This window comes from Rhamphochromis longiceps, linkage group LG6 (assembly GCF_057381845.1).
Source record: "Rhamphochromis longiceps isolate RC_006_pf linkage group LG6, R_longiceps_female_GT1.1, whole genome shotgun sequence".
Taxonomy (NCBI): Eukaryota; Metazoa; Chordata; class Actinopteri; order Cichliformes; family Cichlidae; genus Rhamphochromis; species Rhamphochromis longiceps.
The window spans coordinates 42,818,375-42,840,142 of NC_140562.1; the positions used below are offsets into that span (position 1 = coordinate 42,818,375).

At 41.1% G+C, this 21,768-nt stretch overlaps 1 protein-coding gene across 1 annotated transcript; it reads left to right on the forward strand.

Moving 5' to 3' along the window:
- The first annotated feature begins 603 nt into the window (after window positions 1–603).
- Window positions 604–21,768, forward strand: LOC146668810 (rho GDP-dissociation inhibitor 1-like). The gene is made up of 6 exons (XM_085410832.1): window positions 604–737; window positions 10,501–10,689; window positions 11,427–11,510; window positions 17,053–17,129; window positions 18,155–18,218; window positions 19,859–21,768. The coding sequence occupies exons 2-6, from the start codon at window positions 10,503–10,505 to the stop codon at window positions 20,056–20,058; spliced, it is 612 nt and encodes a 203-aa protein (XP_085266958.1). The 5' UTR covers window positions 604–737; window positions 10,501–10,502; the 3' UTR covers window positions 20,059–21,768.

The window sequence follows — 21,768 nt, forward strand, 5'->3', positions numbered from 1 at the left end:
GCAAGAGGAGAACAACAAGCAAAACAGGAACAGAAAGACTGAAAAAGAAAAGAATCAAGGTGTTGCAGAGACGAGACCTCAACCCGATTTAAATGCTGTGGTGGGAACTTTAAGAGCGCTGTACACAAACAAATGCCCACAAACCTCAATGAACTGAATCAGCGCTGTAAGGAAGAGAGAGCTGAAATTCTTTCACAATGACAAGAGACTGATAAAGTCATACAGAAATGATTATTGGGGTGTACTTAGTTGTTCGCAGGAACTGCATAGTAGTGTCCAGTGAGAACTTTCTTAAGGAAAAAAAAAAGAAAAAGAAAAATTATCAGAAGGTGTAGGTTTTGTAAGAATTTGCCTCTGCACACACAAAAGATTTTAAATCAGACAAACAAACATGTACTTCAAGGGGTTTTACAAGTAAGTATTAGAAGCAATCAGTGTTTTTTTAATACACAAGTCAGTTTTAAATATGTCCCGTTATCCTCTGTACCTTTTATCACAGTACAAAGTGTGACAGCAGAGCGAAACTATCCCACTGAACCCAAAACTAAACACAAGCTGTTAAGCGCGTCACCTACGTAGGGCGTGCGCGCCGCGGACCCGCTCCCGGGAACGTGACGCGCGGGCGGCGCACGGGGCGGCGCCGTCCCCTTGTTCGCCATACTTGCAGGAGAGCCCAGAGAGCAACGAACGCACTTACTGCAAAGGCTCCTGAAAACACTACTGCGTTTAATTTAAAGGTAAGCGTCTCCAGCTTCGAGGACAGCTTCTAACGCCCTCTCTAGAGCAACCATAACCGGCGCGCGTCCGTGAAGCCGCTCCGTTGTCGCGCCCGCTCCTGTCAGCTGATGATAACTTGTCATGCTAATGTTAGCTGCAGGCTCCGGTTAGCTCGGCTGAATTGTTCCCAGCGGTTAACGAGCTAGCCACTTGTCTCGCTCCTCAGTCCCACCCTGTGTGAGAGGGGGGGTCGGCGGCAGGAAAAGTTGAGCCACATTGTTCAGTATTAATGAGTTTAATCGTTCAGGCTAATGAACCAGTGGCGTGAGTAAACTGATGTGCTGTCAAAAGGAGGTTTGTTACCCGGCTAATAATGACAGATATATTTACTATTTTATCACCATGGCAGCTGCGGTTCATCTGGGGTTTTTCGCGGATAATACATAATTGAGGAAAATTTGCAAAGATCCGTGATATTATCTTTAAAATAAACATGCGTTCATTAAATTTCATTGAAAGAGCTGTTTTGTTTTTAATTTAATTTAATGCAGAAAAAATAAATATAGGAAACTCTGAAAGTCTTTGTGTTTATATGCCTGCCTAAAGCAAACAATAACACACTTTGACCAACGAACTATTAATTCTGTGTGTTAGTTAGAGATCAATACGTTAAAAAAAGCCCCACAAAAAGAAAAGTTACACTTTGTTTTTAATATATGTTATTGTTACTCTGTTCATCTGGGATTAGATTCACCTAGATTACAAACGACAAAATGACAGTCAGACCTTCCAAGAGCTAGTTTATGAACAAAAATGTATACGATTTAGAGATTACATGATATATTAGAGTATTATTATTATTTCTTATTATTTTATAAGTGAGCCTTTATATAGGTTTATATATAGGTTCATTCTTCTGTCAGGTGTGTATAGAGTGTGAAATGATTTGATAATGAACCTAAATAATAAATAATCATCTGTTAGCCTCTATTACACTTTAACAAAACTTAAATTCTTTGCACATGGAGTTACTCATTAACAGGCTGCCGTTATGAAGGTCAGATAGATGTAATGGCACTTTGGCGCCGGTTTGTTGACTTTTTACTTGTTGGCGTTAACGTTTTCACAGCAGAGAAATAAATAGGGGTGCAACGATATTCGTATCGATATTGAACCGTTCGATACAGTGCTTTCGGTTCGGTACGCATATGTATCGAACAATACAACATTTGTAATTTATTTTATCAATTTTCCTTCTGACGATGCTGTCTGTGTTGAGCGCTCAGTGAATCTGCGTTCGACTACTCCGCCTAGGCTGCACTGTCGAGCGCAGATCCACTGAGCGCTCAACACAGACAGCATCGTCAGAAGGAAGAGGGCAGGGCACCTTCCCCACCCTCATTCAGATCTGGCGTTTGGAATTATTTTGGTTTTCATGTGACGTATGACCCTGAAGGTAAGCGAGTCATGGACTAAAGTAAAACAGTATGTTGGATGTGCCACGCAATGCTCAATTACATGGGTGGGAGCTAGTGTGTTAGCGCAGTTAGCTCGTTAACGTGTTGGCCGTCTAGCCCCATGCACGGAGCTATCGGCGGTAGCTCGTTAACGGAGATTTGCCGTGTTGTGGCGTTAAGGTCATTTCAACGAGATTAACCTGAAAGCACTAGTGGGAACACAACGAATATGACTGCACATTTACGCCGACATCATCCTAGTGCAAAGACAAAAACAACAAGCATGCTACTAACTTTAGCCGAGTCATTTAGACAGCTGTTAGCACATGATTCTCCTTATGCTGCTGAGAATATAGCCCAGAAGAAGCGGATAGTATAGCTTTTATTTTGGAAAGAGCCATTTCTCTGTAATAAACTCTCTTTTCCAAAGATGAGTTATTCCTCAATCAGATACAGGGCTTGCAATATCGCTAGCCCGACGTCCCGGAGCTAGCGATTTTTTCAGTCGGGCTACCAAAATCTATCTCTGCCCTGCCCGTCGGCCTATTGTAGGAAAAATATATGTCAATGCTTTTGCATTCTTTCAAAAATGTAGCTGGGTAATTATGTCATTGGCATCGGTGAGCCACTGTCAATATGTGACATATTGAAGTCGCGTTTGAATTTGCGCTTGTTTTTTTGCTTTCACTTTGCAATCGTGCGAACTGTGTATAGAGAGCGACAGCACTGATCTGTGAGTGATGATAATTTGTGCACCAATTCCTCTGACATCGTCTTATTAATCGTTAGCTTACTATGCAAACATGACAAGTGAAATCTCCCGCAGCTTAAACATGTGAGAGGTTGATCGCGCAGAGAATCGCTGAGCTTATGTGAGTGCATGTGTAAAAGCATTTCAGTTCTGCTGAGCCAAATAAGACAGGTCAGGGTGAAGAAGTGACAGCCAAAGAAAAGCTTACCACAAAACGGAGAAGTTATGACAAATCAGACTATGAGGCAAAAAGAAAGTGCAGCTTTATGGTTTCATGGACAAAAGAATTTCTGTGGCTGGATATGATGAGCTAAATAACCAGGGCTGCACATAAGTGGTCCGCAGGTGCGCATTCGCTGTCAAAATAAAAAACATGCACAAGGGTTAGGGTTAAATTTAAAAACTGTACTTTTGAGTTAAAATATATATTTATAATTTTAATAAATGACAAATTAAAAATGCATGAACATTTTTTGTATCGAAAAAATATCGAACCGTGACACCAAAGTATCGAACCGAACCGAACCGTGAATTTTGTGTATCGTTGCACCCCTAGAAATAAACTCACGCCCCCACAGCGAAAGTCTTTCTCTTTTTTAAAGAAGCAAACACAGCTACTCCCTTGGACCATCTCATTCCCCCTCTTTGCTGTTCTTGAATGTAGCTGGAGTCCCTTTCAGCTGTTAACAAACTGTTGGCTTGTGTATGGCGTGCATCATGGCTGGATTGAACATGAGTGTACCGCTATTTCAGTGATGTCGAATTGATACAGGAGCTCAGATCTTCTCAGATCATACAAAAGGAAATGCTGCAACATTTGGAAATTATAAGACTTTCTGGAGATCTGGAGACTTTCAGTTTGCATATTCACCTGACTGTGATATGAGAAACTGTTTTGATGACACGGTATAACTTTGATTTATTAAGTTAGCATAACCAGGAGGAAGCCAGTGATGTGTGAAATAGTTTTGGTGACACTACTTTGGTTGAAAGAGGGCGCCATTTTTGTTTTTACTGTTTCATTTATACGTTGTTAACGACTAACTTAATGTTTTATAAAGCTCAGTTTGATTTAATTTCTTTCTAACTGTACCAAATTTAATAATTCCCTGCTAAGCACGTCTGAAGAGCCAACTATGTCGCTCTTTACTGAATTTTTGCACTAAAGAGACTTAAAACAGTCAAACAGCTAAGGTAGCAGTTAGTTTGTTTAACCCTTACCTGGTTTTTCTGCGCTGAGATTGGACCAATGACAGATGTGCTGAAATAGCATGCAGTTTTTATGCATTCTATGCGTAGACTGTTTCATAGACAGTCTGGCAGCTTGTGCAATATTAGATAAACATGGAAAACATGCTTGTGGATGGTCCTAAAATATGGGAGAAACTGGGAAAAGCAGGAATGTTGACAGATTTGGTAAGGTGTGTCAATGCAGGTCCCCATAATCATTCTCTCCTCAGTGCTACTATTGGGCCACTAACGTAACATATTTAACTACTTAAAAAGCCCAGTGGATGAGAAAAGAAAGAAATTCAATAAATGCAAAAGACGAATAACAAGATATAATTTAATATATTTTATAATTTCTCTTTGGCAAATAAATTACACATGACTAATACAAGGAGGTGAGTCTGTATTTCCAACCCTACAAAAGCTGTAAAGAAAGGAGTTGTCAGAAGATATTTATTTTATAATAAATGGTTATATAGTAGCAGCTATGAAGCCCGGTTCACATATATTTGCTCATTGTGTCCAGGTTGTTGGTTGCATTGGTGGACATAGCAGACTCTGGTTGCTTAGGTAACCCACTAATGTATTTACCACCCAGTGATAAATCAATCAGTGGTATAATTCACTCACATTGGTAGTCGCTTAAGATGATCACCTCAAAGCTGAGAAGAGTTTGGCTCACTTATTTTCGACTGCTCCTACAAGACATTTTATATTCCCAGTTCTTGTGTAGGTCAGGCTCAGATTTTTTTTATATGTTAGTATTTGAGGAAAATTTTCCGTATTTATTGATTAATGCAAACCACTTGATTACAAAAAAATCCTCAATGTAACTTCTTTGCTTCAGTGCTTTGTAAGCATTTCATCCACATTTGTGACTAAAATAGACATGAAATAGTGACGTGGAGTATTAGAAGATTCACGCCAGGTAGTTCCTACATTTCTCAGCAAAAAGACGGAAAACACAACAGCAGCTGTGGAGATGATGCTGTCACAGTTTAACGTGGAGCCACAGTCTGTCTACAGACACGTGGTGAAAAGCGGGGAGGTGGCGTTGTTACCGAGAAAGTGAACTCAGCTGCAGTGAAAAGAAAACATGTTTGTCTCGTCCAAAACTATTAAAACCTTTCTGATAAACAGCTGGTGTGAGTCCTTCGTCTATCCACATCAACAACCAGCGCAAACATGACATAAAGCAAACTTTCAGCTCCTCGCATAGGCCACCGTTTTCCTTACACAGAGAAAAATCCATGTTAAAGCTAGAGAAGTTAGAATAAAAGCCTATTTATGCAGATTAACTGTTAACTCAATTAAACTGGCAGCAGCCCAGGGTGTACTAGACTAGATTTATTTCAAGGCTTTTGTAACATTGTTTTTCAGATTTAGATGAATATAAAACATAAATAATGTCATACATATTAAATTAAATTTTATTTATAGTTAAAAAACAAAAACAAATAAAAGTTTTTTGTTTTTTTTTTTATCTTGCAGGTCAGTAAAAGCATGCATGGGGTCCGCAAAACTTTAAGCACTGACGTGGGGCTGTTAGTTTGGATAGTAAATTATTATTAAGTAAGCCGTCGGCAGGTTCTGAACATGTTGTAACATCATGATGATTCTTTAAAAAGCAATTACAGACGGCATTAAACAGACAGACACATACACACGCACACGGTCGCTGACTAACATGCACAAAAATGCACAACAAACATTAACCTTGACCATCGTTGATCCCTGACATCATCGTCCATGTGCAAAACATTGTTGTTTGCAGGGTATTGTTGTCTCCCTGCCGTGCGGGCGGCCAGTACGGACACCTAAGATTGGAATGCGATAACTCGAGAATGAGGCAACCTCGGAGCTTCAAATTATTACTATAGGAATTATCTATCTGCATATCTCAGGGAACTCAACCTGAAGGTCAGAGGTCAAGTTTTCTGAAAATCTTGTGAATGCGATAACCTAAGAACAAGGCAACAAAGGGGTAGCACCAGTCGCCGTAATTTAAATTATATTGCTGCTCAAAATTACAGCAGGCAGAAACCTCCATGTCTCTATTAAATTCTGTATTTGTTATTAATGTTTGCATGAGGCCGGCAGGGGTAACAGTCTGGATTGGCTGTTGCCCTGCAGGTTGTTGTTCTTAGTGTTTGATACAAAAATAGATTAACCCAAAAGAACCCAACACCAAACAGAGGATGTAAACGTTAGTGACACACTGCACTGATGAGGCTACAGGCTCCCGCATGCTTCCTCTGTTTGTGAAATTGAAGTTTCTTTAAGCTTCCCGTCCTGTTTGCGAGCCTGCTGAAGGCTGTGTGGGGCGAGTCTGTCAAACTGGGTTCTAGTCCACTCATGAAATGTCCTAATGTTAATATTTGGCATGACAGCACAAGGGGAGTCTTCTTAATATCACTTTTATTAGCTTCTTACATCATGTCCTGTGAGAACACGTAAACTGTTGAAAGTGAAAACACACGAGGATACTTTTTTTTACAATTCATAAAACATGGGATTTTTTTCAGCTTTCCTCAAATAAAAGCACAAATATTATTATACAAATTTATTTAAATCTAAAATACATTATGAGCTTACCAGAAATTAAATTTTTAACCTTTTTATTGTATGTTTGCTCAAATGGAAAAGCTTGTGACAGGAGAACCATAGTGCTTAAACGCATGCACGATAGTTCATTTGAAAGGTAACTTCTACTATCTGGAAAATGTGACTGTTCCATATTTCAGACCTGTGCTAATCCCGTGAGGTATTGACGTTACAGGTGTCCTTACTCCTCATGAAAACATCTTCAGTTGTCCAAATTTAATCATATGAGGTTAAATATAAATATTTTATTTCCTCACTTTGTGGAGAAAAAGCGGCTGAGCAGGCAGTGGGACATTTATGCTTTTATTAGTAACAATACAAAGTGAATATCCTAAAATTTATTCACTTGAGTTTTGGTTGACAGCTCACTCAAAGTGCAACTCAAGGTCAAAATCAGTGATGGCCAATTTAATTTAGGTGGGACACATACAGCCCAGTATGAGCTAAAGTGGACAGTTGTATATTGTTTCCCTTTCTCTACAATGGTGAATGGACTGGTACTCATATAGCATCTTTCTGCTTAATTTGTGCACTCAAAATGCCTCATTCACCTAATCACACACACACATTCATACACCTTCCGACCTTCCGATGGATGCATCGGGGTCAACTCGAGGTTCGGTATCAGATGGACTGGAGGAAATCAATCCACTGACCTTCTGATTAAACAGAGCCTCAGTGTCACGAAGTTTAAGTACACATTTACTGAACCAACCATCAGTTATAAAAGTGAGCTGAAGAAAAATAACACATCAGTTTTCCACATTATGAAAAAAACTGCTGATTGCCCATCAGCACGGCTCTTTAGGGTCACACTTTGCATAAAACTGTGTCAGAATGATCACTTTCTGTGTTGCCCGATTGACCAAACTTTGGAGAATAAAGTAAATGGAGCTTGCCTAGTAATAAATTATTATATGGTCTCACAGAATAAGATAGCAGTGTATAAAGGGATTAAATTAGCCTTTTGTGAGACAATAAAATCTAAAAGCTACCAGTAAAAGACTGATGTACTTGCACGGTGCTCAGTGGGAAAAATATTTAGCTTTAAGAAATTTCGTAACAGGGAGACCATGCAAACCAAAAATCTAAATAAAAAACTAAGAGTTAATGCCAGGAGTTTCACTCCTCGTCGAGTAACCGTGATCTAAATTTGACCTCAGTTAAATCTGCAATTTAGTTATGCAAAACATGAACTCAAATGAAGATTGCATTAAAAAAAACCAGTTATTTTTTATCATTGTACATGGCTCTAATAATGCATTTTATTTTTATTGAGTGGAAGGTATATCTGAAGTCGCAAGAGAAACTTGACCAAAGTAAAAGTTTGGTGTTTAAAGGCTCTGCTTGATTAAGGAGAATTTGTGCAACCAGCAGCTAATAATCACATTTTGAAGATGTTCTTGAAGTCTTACTTTAGTCACACAATTTTGGTTCCTTCAGGTGCAAGAAATTGTGTATATATAATGGTGCATTTGTAAGGAATAGAAAAGCGGAAAATTGAAGCAGGATTTTGGCTCCTGCTCAGGCATGTTTATGGCTGCGGCTCCTCGCATAGTTCACGTGTGTGCTGCTTATAGACATTTCTATGATGCCTGCTAGTTTAGGCAGTTCATAAGAGAAGAGAGAGGTATGCAGACAAACTCAAACTTACGATTTGTATCACAAAAATCACTAATCACTAAAATTATTTGGGACATTTGCATTATCCACAGTTCTTTTCAAACTTCCAGTCTTTTAGTTACAGCTACAGTTTACACAGTGTTGCATCTGAGGCTGGAGACTCGAAGCATTTAATCCATCTGTTGCTGCTGAAATGTAAACGAATGTCATGGAGGTATTAAACACTGCTGGCTGAGCACTGCTGGGTGGAGATGGAGGTACAATTAGTTCACAGCTACGTTTGCTGTATTGTTGAACTAACTGAAGCAGATTACAGTGATGTTGACTTAGCAGTTAATTTTTTTATCAGTTGTGAAAAATGTCCAGCCTAGTTAAATATCACCTAATGAATAAGAACGGATTATAAAAAAAATCAAGAGTATAGTGACTAAAACGATCATGGTGCATCAGATCTTTCTAGCGTGCATGTTGACATTATTTCACTAACTTTTATAGTCAGAGGAAACACATCGGCTCTGTTTTGGTCCTATTCCTGTACAGCAGTGAGCTTTCGCCCCTCCCTGAAAGCTCGGACTCGCTCGTGTTCAGCTTTGACCAAGATGATGGAAAAACCTGGTCTGCCTAGAAGGAGAAAAACTAACGAAGTTTCCATAGGCGAACATGTTCTAGAAGAAAGAAAAACGAGTACACCTGCCAGCATCCCTCACCCAAACTCTTAACTGTTTGCTATCACTGAGTTTGTGGCTGTTGCTGCAGGGCTTCTGAGGTGGGCAGCTCCAATATCTACCACAAACATCCTGCAGTACAGGCTGCAGGCTGGCAGGGACCAGCAGTTTCCCTTAAGAGTACTCCCCATGTCATAACCTTGTACGTCCTCCACCACAGCTGTGTACCCCTTTATTTCTTACATTTATCTATTTATTAAATAAAACATTTTATTGAAATTGTACATAAATCCTAAGAAAATCCCCTGTAAAATATTCTAAGTTCAGTAAATACATCTTGTTTCTTAAAATCTCCTCCTATGTCTCCGAAACACCTCTCGAAGTTGGAGTTGTCCAGGAGGCGTCCTGTTCAGATGCCCAGACCACCTCAAATGGCTCCATTCATGCGCTTGACATTCTTTTAAATGTCTAGTCTAGGCATGGATGTTTTTTGTCATAATGGAGCAGCCCTGTGAAGCAGTAGAGTCACTGCATCTGAGCAAAGAGAGTTTACGTCCTGAATTCTCTCTGCTGGTTTTTCCACATTACTGAGAGTTCGTTGTGTGCAGAGCTGTCCTTTAGGTTTTTTTTAAAAAATGCTCCTGTAATTATTTACAACATCAAAGTGGCTGCTCTTAAGTGATTAAAGATACACAACCAGGACTAAAGTGTAATTGTAAGCGATGTATGCTAGAGTGGCAGTGGTGCATTCAGGCCCTGTGTTTTTTCTGTTTTGCTGTGGGTGGGAGGGGGGCTTTAATGTGAGCTTTAAGACTCTCGGTCCAAGCACAGCTCTTCCTGCTTTTGTTACACTGTGCGTTTGAGCAGTGGAAAGTTTTTGGGCATTAGCCTCCTTAAAACGGGAACACAGTTAGTTTCTGTGCAAATGAAACACAAACCCATTGTCTCTGCATCAGGTTAACTCGATCATCTTGCTTTCCTGACATAAATGAGATGGCTTCCTTACTTGGAGGTTTATGAGGACAAAACAAATGTTATTCCTTGTTCTTGTTATCCTTGAAACTCTTCCCTGATAACATCGCTGAGAAAAACAAATATACACGACTGCGGTGTACACTGCTGTGAAGCTGTTGCTTGGTTGAATGTAATAGAGGTGAAAAAGACCAGACTCATGTCATCCATGCCAGGGGAACACAGTTGTTTTCATCTGACCTAAATAACTGCATCATGGGATGCTTGACGCCTCGTTCATGACTCCCCTCTCATTATTACTACTTCAAAGAAGTGAGATTAGATGACATAAAATGCTACACACAGCAGAGTTTGTCTTTTTGTTTACAACAAAACACTTGCCTCCCCAAGAGACAAGTGTTAGTAAGAATATAGGACGTCTGCCCACCTGCTTTCTTTCCATGCTCGCTATACCGTCACTCACATTTTTTCCCCCCTCCAGACATGGCTGACGATGACGTGACTACGGAGCAGCTAGCAGCTATCGCCGCTGAAAATGAAGAGCCAGAGCCAGTGAACTACAAACCTCCAGCCCAGAAGTCAGTGAAGGAGATCCATGAGCTGGATAAGGATGACGAAAGCCTACGCAAATATAAGGAAGCCCTGCTTGGCTCTGGGATCTCTGAGGCTGGTAATACACTGTGTGTGTCTGAGTGTGTGTGTAACGGTTCTGCAAAACCACAGTTCAAATTGTATCTCGGTTTTTCTTTAGAAGTGATTAATTAAAAACAGAAAAATATGTTTATTTGATTTAATGATAAACGTTAAAGTCCATTACTCTGATGTGTTTCTTGTTCACCGCTTCAACAATACAGAAGAGGTCCCTGTAGGTATCACAGTGCAGGAAGGTGGTGCTGTGTTACAATAAAGCAGATGTTTTTGTTGTTTTTGGTTTGTCATTGAACTGTTACATCCTGTTTGATGCATTGTGCATTTTATTAAAAAAACAGGACTAAGCTGGAGTTGTATGTCTTTATAGTAACCTGTGGCCTAGTGTTGTCTGTCAAACACTGATGATCAGTACGCTTCCTGCTATGAGGAGAAAGTTTGAATTGTTGCCTGAGAACAAACTGAAGAGTAATTAATGCAGAATCTGTCCCAACTACAGCAGCCTGTCCTGATTTCAGCTCCCCTGAGTTCAAACACTTCAAACACGTAGCTGATTTTTACATCACATGCAGACCTCCTATAAATGTCTGGGTTTAGCAGACTGCATGTGAAAATGACGTTAAAGTGTCTTTAAGGATAAATAAAAGTTATGAATATAAACTATGGAGCAGCCAGCAGTAATCTGGGTAGTATGAGACACATGTTTAGCATGTTTGCTACATCTGTACTGAATCACCTGTTTCTTTGGTCTTGTCTCAGATCCCAATGTTCCCAACGTCCAGGTGATCCGGATGAGTTTGGTCTGTGATAGTGCTCCTGAGCCGCTGGTCCTGGACCTCTGTGGTGAGTCTGTGTTCAGGCAGAAATCAAGTAGAAGTTTCTGATTGAACCCCAACATTCAGTGTTTGATAACTAATGGCGCCATATTGGAACTGTTGATCCTTCCTACGGGTTTCCGTAGACCAGGGGTCGGCAACCTGCGGCTCTTTAGTCCTTATAGTGCGGCTCCGCGTGGTTTGGGAAAATAAATTAGAAGTATTTAGCTGAAGTATATTTTCTTTATGTTAGTTTTTTTAACTTGTAGTTCTAAATTGGAAGATTGTTGTGATATTGAAATATAAAAATAAAATTATATTCTATTATTTTTTTCATCGCTCAATATAAGCGTCACACTTGCGGAAGCCGGTGTACCCGCCGAAACGCCGTGCATTTATCGAGACTTCCAACCCCAGGTAGGCCAATTATGGATCTTTGGATCCACATTATGTGAGCAGCTGTTCTCCACCGTGAACTATGTTAAAAACAAACACCGCTCACGTCTCACAGATGACAACTTACTGTCCTGCGTAAAGATAAAGTGACTTCGTACAGCCCCGATTTGCAGACGCTGTGCGCAGAGGTTCAGGAGCAGAAGTCTCATTGTAAACATATCACGGCAGACCCGACGATGTTTGCATGAACACGCTTTTCAGCATCTCTTTATTGACCACTTTTCACACACGGTTGCTGTACGCATACAGCCGGCTGTAGCTTTGCAGCTCACAGCCCGACACACACCAACACATCAGCATAGATACCACAGACGTTAAGGCGGCGAGGCGAGGCACACACATTAACCAGGTAAAATACATGTTTAGGCAGAATTTTGCAAATATCTATTTTTCATTTTTCAGCAGCATAGTGCTTATTTCCCCAATTATTTTTTTTAAAATTCAGGTCAAGGCTCCAAAAGCCCAAAGGCGATTTATATATCACAACAGTTTTTGTTTGCTACGTGGTTCATTTTAGTTTCCTTTCCATTTGTTATATTTCTTTAAGAGTTCAAAATGTGTTAATTACATGAATAAAATGTAATTTTCTCTGTAGCACTTCATGGATTTCATACGCAACACACCTTAGTTGTTCACACAAAGCATAAAGGTAAAAAGCAATATATACAGTGTTAACTTCATTTTAGATGTCAAAAAGTATTTGCGGCTCCCAGTGTTTTCTTTTGCGTGGAAACCAGGTCCAAATGGCTCTTTGAGTGTTAAAGGTTGCTGACCGCTGCTGTAGGGGAACCTGGGGAAGGATTATTAATAAGTGGCCCGCAGTTATGTTTGTTTCCGGGTTTGTCTCTTCTGGTCCGCTGCTTTAGGTTTTCAGTTGTTTGCTATTTCCCAGCTGCCTGGGCACCTTCTTCATACCCATGTGCATGTGCAGCGATCGTGGTTGGCACTGTGGAAAAAACATTTGTGCGTGACTCAAGGAGTACCTGGATAACTCTGTGTCCCACCAACATTTTCACCTCACTTATTTTTTCAATTTTTATTTTGTTTAAAGTTAGAGGAATCTGCTGCTGAGTTCAGTATGTGCAAGATATTTTCAAGTTTCTTGAGTAGCCGCACCAAAATAATTGTAAATATGAGAGGATATAATTGAGCATCCTCGAGTTCATTCAGAGTGATGAGCTCACCTGTGAAGCAAACTGCTGAGACAAACTCACAAACAAGTAGGGGTGAAAAATCTATACTGGATAGTATCGCGATATTTTGTATCATGTGACACCAAATATTGATGTTTTATTAAATAAAATAATCTGGGGTTACTATAAATACATTATTGTTGCCTTATTGTAAATTCGACACGTAACCATAACAGTTAATAAGAGAGACAAAATTAATATCAAGCAGGTTCTTTGAGTTCGTGTTATTGGTGCAGCCGTCCAACAGTCCCCGTTTCGCATGTTGCCCCTTGGGAAAATTAATTTCCCGGCTCCCATCTATAAAATAATTGAAATGCCTTTTTTCTCTCATGGGCCAGTAAATCTCCTTCAGTGGTGGTGGTGAGGGACTCGAGGCCCCGCTGCCAGAGTCAACAACGTGTTGTTCCATAATAATAATAATAATAATACATTTTATTTAAATAGCGCCTTTCAAAGCACCCAAGGACACTGTACAACAGATAAAAACTGGAAATATACACAATGGTAAAAATAGAAGATAAAAGTCCATCACATTTTCACACCATTATTTTCTTTCGAATCATTTTCATCCTGTTTCAAAGCTCTCAGACGTGCTTGTCCTGCACCCCCAGTACAGACTCTGCCTATTATAATTCCATCCAGCAGCACTTACTCTGTGAAGGTCTGAATCTGCTACTAATAAGATTTACCGACACATCCCAGAAGCAGAGAGAAATGGACAAACTACAGCGACTGGATTTAGTTTTTTAATTCGTGGCACTAATTTAAAAGTTAATGTAAATTATTCCAGAGTTTTATAATCTTGTAGGTCTGAACTGCATCTTCTCACTCCTCTGGAGCAGCTTTGGGCCCAGCTGGCCTAGATTTGGATCAGTCCAGGACATTTTGTCCTGTTCCTCGTTGCAGCTTTTACTGCTTTCTCAGATAAAGTTGTGACTGTCCACACGGTAAATAAAGGCACAACAGTCCAGTTTGGCTGATTGTGACTTTTTCAAAAATCCTGCCATTAATTCTAGTTTAAAGTCACAGATAGCCCTCAGCTATGCTCGTGTGTTTGTCCTTAAAGCTGAATATTGTCAGGCTTAAGAAACACTGAATTGAACTCTGTTAAGGCAAAAAGTGCCCCCCCCCCTCAGGAGACGTTAAAATGAATTGTCCCCATTGTGTTTGTATTTGGAGTTAAAACATGTTTTGCTTTTCAATAAAAAGTCCCTGAAACTAATATTTTTAAGATGTTTCATGGCACAGTCATTTCTCCTCTTATGCAAGGAACCAAAACGTTTAATAAGGTTGATGATAAAACGCGCCCTCACAGTTTCGGGTTCAATTGACTTACAAACTGGCCCAAAATATAAGACTCTTACTTCTGTGATCACAGAGACTGTGATAAAAAGAAGCTTGCAGGAGGAAGAAGGAAAAGCAGAAGAAGCAAAGATTAGTGTAAGTTGTCTGTTTTTGTACTTCAGGAGCAGGAAATAAAACTGGAACACTAACTTTCTGAACTTTAAAATATTTCTTAGTTTCTGCAGAGGTTTGAGTCTCTTTGGGCTCACTTCCTTCTTTGTTGTTGGTTTCTTGTGAAGCTTGGGTTTAAGAGGACTCAAAGGAAGAGGAGGACACACTCTACTCAGCAAGAACATACTAGAAACAGCTCAGTTTAAAAGCCTTTTTTAGAGGCCTGGGAACAACAGGTCAGCATGGCAGTCAGCTCCCACGGGACTGCCAGAGGATTTTAGTGTCCCGAGGACTCACTGATTGTAGGAAACAAAGGGAGGGATGTAAATGTGTCACGCAGGGCGGCGTGATTAAGGCAAAAAACTGAAACTGTTATAATCTGGATTATTTAAGAGTGTAATTAATAACAAACTAGAAATTACTGAACCAAAAAACATTTTGCAGAGGTTTTCCTTTAAATTCAGATATAATTAAATTAGTGGTTTACAGATTAGTGGGTGATTTTAAGGGGTACCAATCAGAAGGTCAGTTATTAAGTTGCCAGTTGACGTAGTGTCCTTGAGCACGATACTGAGCCTCATATGCGTTTTTGCTCGACAGGCTTGTAGCGTAGAAGTATGACAACTAATAACTTTACTTTCTCTAGACCAAAAGCTTTCCTTGTCCAAAAATCTCTCCTGTGTCGCCTCTTTTCTTAATCACTTATGTTCTGCACATTTTTAATCTTAGCTTTGTTTTCTGTACTAGAGTAACAGAGTGTATACAGGAAAAAAGCACGTTTGTTAAGACATTAGGACACTTCCATCTAGAGAAGTGATCCAGTGGAACTTGTGCTTTTAACAAGACTCTCTGTTAGTAGTAGATGGTGTTTTCGCCATGAACCGTTCGCCAGTGTTGCTCTGCTAAGGGAGGCAATAAAGGAAGCACCGAAGCAGCTTTCCTCAGTATTTGGATCATTTGAAGAGCTCCCATCGTGGTTTCCATGTAAATGCTTTCGGGTCATGTCACTCTGTGGGGAACATTGCTAACAACATTTGACCAGTCAGCTGCTGGGTTTGTGCTTTCAGGAAGGGGTAGATAACAAAGGAAGGTGCTGCTGTAAAGGTAGAAGGTGCACATCGTTTAAAACAAAAGACAAGATGCTTTGGTGACGTTTTCATCCTGTTTTGGTGAAACAGCCTGACGTCTCTAATTAAAAGCAGTTTTAAATTGTTTATGGTCGATTAACCTCCAAGTTTGATCCACTCGTTTTTATTTCTTTTTAATATAAACCGATACAGTCACAGTCAGCAGCTCGGTGCTAAAATCTAAGGTCATACACTGTTTTAGTTCCAGCTTACCAGAATGTAAAGTAGATGTAAAATAAAAGCTTAGAGGCTAAAGTGTGAGATCACTGTATGGAGCAGTGTGCGAGTGCTCAGAATAGAAGCAGCTCAGTTTGTGCTCGTGAGCTTCACCTCACGATCGTGATCTAAAAGAGACGATCTGCATTATAATTAACACCTCGTTATCTCACAGTAATGTTTGAGGTCTACAGAGTGAAACGATGTTAGTGGATGGTTCCAGGAGCTACGATAACATGTGTTCAGTGAATCTTTAAGATTGAAACATGAGGGTAAAGACGTGTGTGACTCTCACAGCGTAACAAGTACTTTGGTGGTAACTGTGCGCTCAGTACAGCTGTGAAATATCAACATTGTGTCAGTTAATAAAAACTCAGTACTTTAGATAATTGTGTAATTTTACCTTTTTGATTTTATATGATTTATTGATGTTTACACCTTCATGCATTTGTGTTTTAAATTTATTTTTAAATTCATTTTTGCCAAAAGAGACAATAACAAACAAAGTCACTGTGAAGTGAAATCAGATGTCCTAACAGATCTGTGCCCTGCAGACTGTCTAGCTCTCGCTTTTTACCAGCTTTCCTGTGCAAATGTTTTACTCAATAATTTATTTGTGAGAAATCATATATTCAGCTGCCTCTCCAGTAAGTCTCATCTTGGACTGCAGCTGATGACGGTGGTATTGTTCTCCTCTGCTGCCTTTGTGAGCTCAGCATAGCGCCACCTGCTGCAGGTTTGTGTTTGAGTGGCTGTCAAGCTCACGACAGATCTCCACAGCAGAGGGAGGGCTGCTGTCGACAGCTACAGTCCAAGATGTTCAAGTTCCCCCATCTGCATGACCTGTGGGTCGCTCTTGGGGAAGCAGCTTAATGAAATCCAAGACCATAATAATAGTAACAGCAGCCTGGCCAAAGAGCCAGGACACGACACAGGAAGGGTCGCGGCTAAGCAGGTTAGCGAAGTTAGCGAAGACTGATCAGCGTGAGAGTGAGAGGATTGCATGAATGAATGAATCAATGGCACTAGTCCTTATAACAGATGAAATTAAAAAATGCTGAAGTGAACTGTCACTGAGGTTTGGACCTTGTATTGATTTGTCTGTGTTTGTTGTTGCTCACAGGAGACCTGGAAGCCTTTAAGAAGCAGGCCTTTGTCCTGAAGGAGGGAGTAGAATACAGAATAAAGATCAGCTTTAAGGTGAGAGCTGCTGGTCCGTTTAAGAAATGAGTGATCTGTCCTTGTTTTCTGCAGACCATGTTAAAGTACAGCTGTTCCACTGATAGTGATGTTTTCAAATCTGTGAAGTTTGGGTCACTGGACAGGACTCGACAGCCATCCTCTAAGGCACATTTTACAGAAATATTGTTGGCACAGGAGCTCAATGTTGGCAGATTGCTGCTCAGTGAGGCTTTGATATTAAAAACATTTATTTCCTGCCATTAACTATAGGAAATATTGCTCACTTCCTCTGAATCCACTGAGTGTAATGTAGGCACAGACGATGTACATAGCAACAAAACAACAAGAGACACACATTGTTATTTATCTGGAACCACATCACAATTACAAAGCAGGTTTTAGAGCCACAAAGAGCCATCTGTAGCCACTCAATAACAAAAAATACAAAATCTCAAAGTAATTGGTGTCAGGTCATCTGCGCTCTCATTAAAACATTAATTGGTAGCAGGAGAATTGTAGTAGATGCTCACAGGATGAAAAGAGTCTTTTTATCAGCTTAAAAACAGTTTTCAGCTAAAAGCATGTTGGAAATCATCTTTTTGGTGCAGAAATGGTATTTTATGCCTGTCAGACTGTGTTATCCTTGTCATTTTTATAGTTTCATACAAGAAATGGGACCAAATTCTGTTTCTGTGAGAGGCAGCCAATAACGAGTTGATGTTATATTTATACACAATGTTGGTTCACCCTCAAGTTAGGTGCATTTTTAAGCTTGAATTATTCACAGTTCAGGGTTAATTAGTTTAACAGGAAAAAAAAACATTTTTATAGAAAAAGGTCCACAGACTGAAAATGAGTGAAAAAGCAGCCAATGTCCAAAAACCACTTTCTTCAAGAACTTTTGATCAAGTCAGAAGAAAGTCTGGCTCCTTGGAAGCAAAGTTTAAAGAAATGAGGGCCAGCTCAAGACTTTTGCACAGTGCCATAGACTTGTTGATCTGTCTTACTGTCACATGTCTGATGCAATGTCTTTGTGTCCTCAGGTGAACAGGGAGATCGTATCGGGGCTGAAGTATGTGCAGCAGACGTTCAGGAAAGGAATGAAGAGTGAGTGAAAAACGTCTGTACAAACACAGTTCCTCTGAAGATCAGCGTTACTGGTTGGATGCAGCTCCTGCATGTAAAGCTGATCATGTGCTAACAGCCAAACAGCAGCCTACAACAACCAGAGGCTCATTAGCTGTGCTGCTAATCAGTCTTTTTATATACAAGCATGCACAGCTGTTACTTTGCTAAATGAGCTATTAATGTCAGTTTGGGGCTGATTATTGAGCCAGCCGCTGATGTTGAATCGGTGTTTTTCCTGGATCAAAAAGGCTCCTTTGGAGCGAGCTGAAATGAGCCTGTGTAACAGATAATTGCTGGGAGTTTTACTTTGGCTCTTTGTTTAAAAAAATCTTGTCTCTCCTTGGCGCGTTAGCTACAGTTACAGCACATTTGTTTACGTTCAAACACGTACAGGCCTCAGTCTCACAGTCACCCCTCACACAACTTAAATGTTTCTCTTCATCAGTAAATTTAAAAGTTTTTTCCTTACAATGAAAGAGATAAAAGAGTGCTTAAGCACACAGAGGGGATACTGAGTCACAGAGTAATGGGTAATACTGAGTAACCACAGATGTAACAGCAGCTCTGAATTAAGGCGAGTGAAAGTTGATAAGACGTCTCATGTCACAACAACACTGTTACAAGCTGAACAAACAGTGAAGCAACAATCCTGAGACCTCCTGTGATCCAGAGCTTCTTCAGGGCCTGAAGCTTTATAAGTTATTGAAAACAGCCTCTCACAAAATGCTACTTTTTTAAGTATTATTTGAACATTTTTGCCTTTATTGGATGGTGGAGCAGTGAAGACAGACAGGAAAGTGAGGAGAGGAGAGTCACAGCTGCTGGGACTGCTGCACTCGCCTGCTTACCTACTGAGCTGAAGCGGCTAACTCAGGCTCTTTTTAAAGCCTATGTTTGTGTTTTGCATGTTTAGCTTCTTTTAAAAAAATATTTAATTGGATTTTTATTTTAATAACAATTTCAGGGAATCACAGAATGACTCAAAGGCAGTGCCGTTACACTGTTGTGAATCTGTTTCACCTTTTTTGGTGCAAATTGAAGTGACAACAGGTTCACAGGAGAGGCAACAAGAGCACTCCCCAAAATAAGAGTGAGCTGCTCCCTGCAGCCCATTCAGTTTCAGTCTAGCTCCTCCAGGATGGCACATCCACATGAAGGTTTTCCAGATCAAGAGTGTGGAGGAGGAACGGGAGTGCTCCTGTTTCTGACACACGAGGATCTCGCTGGTTGTTGTTTTGCAGAGCTCTAGCAGTGCTGCTCTTACTCCCTCATACAGACGAGCGTTCCTGCTGCTGGGTTGACGTCCAGCTCTCCTCTCTTAATATCTCCATCTCCTGCTGTGCAGTGCAACCTCGTGACAGCCCATCACAGTGATCTTATTTTACAGGATTAAGTTGTATAAATTATAGAAGTTATAGAAAACTTTTATAATTATATATCCATGTATATTTAAAATTTTAAGTCCTGTGAAGCTGTTATTTTAATTTTTTTTGCTGTAACTGACTCCTCGCAGCCACCTGCAGTGTCTTCATGGCCCACACGTTGGTAATTACCAGCCTGTTCACAATCTGAGCTGAGCGTGATGTAAAGATCTAACGTTTCCTCTCGTTTGTTGACAGTTGACAAGTCAGACTACATGGTGGGCAGCTATGGGCCGCGTGGTGCTGAATACGACTTCCTGACTACGGTGGAGGAGGCGCCCAAGGGCCTGCTGGCCCGTGGCAACTACGTCATCAAATCCAAGTTCACCGACGACGACAAGCACGACCACCTGTCCTGGGAGTGGAACCTGAACATCAAGAAAGACTGGAAAGACTAAAAGAGGCCTTTGTGTTTGGAGCTGGGGGTGTAGGGGGGGCCGCAAGGGATTCCCTCAGCCCCTCCCCTCCTCCTCCATCTTCCTCCTCATCCTCCTCCCATCCCTGCCACGTCCACCGCCATTTCTGCCTTCTTTGTTTTTGTCGTGCATTTCATGCTCTCATGCCTTATCTCACGCCTCGCTGTCTTAACGCCCCACCCGCCCCGCTCTGTCAGCACCAGTAGCAGCAGCAGTAGCAGTAGCAGCAACCTAACCCCCCCCCCCCCCCCCCCCCCCCACCCCCGTCTGTCCGTCCATCAACACCTTCCTGCTCAACGTTTCATTGGTTGCGCACGAGCCCACCTCTGTCCATGCACTCATGCGCCCCACCGAGCTGTGCCAAGTAGCACCTTACTCCTGCGCCCGCCGCCCTCCTCTGCTTCCTGTTTTTTCCCCCAGTTTTTCACTGCTTCAAGAGATTAAGTCCTGCCCTCCACCTCCCCCGAAAAGGTGTCTTCCTCTCTCAGTATAAGTACATGTGGAAAAGCAACTGTACAATCAACTTTTGTTTGCCTTTTTTATATAATGGTATCAATGGTTGTGTAATGTGATTGTATTCACACCACAGTTAATCAGCTGTTCTTAGCACCACCCCCCAGCATCCACCTCCCCGTCTGCCCGCTTGCCAACCGCTCCACGCTCGTTTTGCTCACCTACTCGCTCGCTGTCTTTTGATATGATTACCAGTACCTGCCTTGAAAGAAAAACAAAACGAAACACATTCATTCAGAGCTGCTCTACGCCGCCTCTTTCTTTTCTAAATGTACTTGCACGCTCCCTGTCAGATGGGAGGCGTGGCCAAAGTGAACAAGGGAGTGGAAAGTATAAAAAGTAGCTGCCTTACGTATCGATTAATGTTTCTTTAGCATGCCTTGTGTGCACGAGCAGCGCTCGCGATCAAGTAGTCTGAATACGAAGGGCTCGCTCTCGCTGCCAACGAATAACCACCTGTAGCCCTGTTGTAGTGGAGACTGTTTATACAGGTTACTGAATGGCAGCTCTGCACACGCCCACTGCCCCCTCCACGCTAAACGCTTCCTGTAATCGGAGGGAACTGAATGTTAACTATTGGAGAAATTTTAATCTGGCACTCTCGCTTCTTTTAGCCAAGAGGCCTTAGCACCAACTACGATCACGTGGAGAAAAACGGTAAAAACATTTTTAGATTTTTCTTCCCCCCCCCACTTTGCCTTAATGTTTGCCCCCTCCCCGCCGCTCTCGTTCGTTCAGATCGCTTCATAGGTTGCAGTCAGGAGATCCCAGGTGTGGAGGAGGCTGAGCCAGGCGCCGTCTGCTGCTGCCGCCGCCACTGCCGGAGACCTCGGCGGCGTCTGGTCTCACCCGCAGACAGAGGAAAACTGACATGAACAGTCAGGTGACACTACCAGAGAAAACACATGCTCGCTATTTAAATGAAGAATGAAGGTTTTAAAAACACGACTGACCAGTGACACTAAATATGAAGCAAACTCGTACTGTACCGAAACACATGGATGTAAAGCTTCTGTTTGTTCCTTCCTCATCCTCTTCTTCTGATGATAATTATGAATTCCTGCTCCATACATTCCTTCACATTGTACAGTTTCTATGAAAACGCTGGCATGCTGGTGGGGTTGTATATTCTATCATCATTTGTGGTTGCTCTTCTCGGTCAATAAAGATTTTGCTCAA

Bases quoted from the DNA above. Each gene is read 5' to 3' on its own strand.
- LOC146668810 (XM_085410832.1), top strand. From the start codon at position 10,503: ATGGCTGACGATGACGTGACTACGGAGCAGCTAGCAGCTATCGCCGCT. The intron at 11,511-17,052 runs GTGAGTCTGTGT...TGTTGCTCACAG, and splicing joins GCTGGTCCTGGACCTCTGTG to GAGACCTGGAAGCCTTTAAG. The intron at 17,130-18,154 runs GTGAGAGCTGCT...TTGTGTCCTCAG, and splicing joins GAATAAAGATCAGCTTTAAG to GTGAACAGGGAGATCGTATC.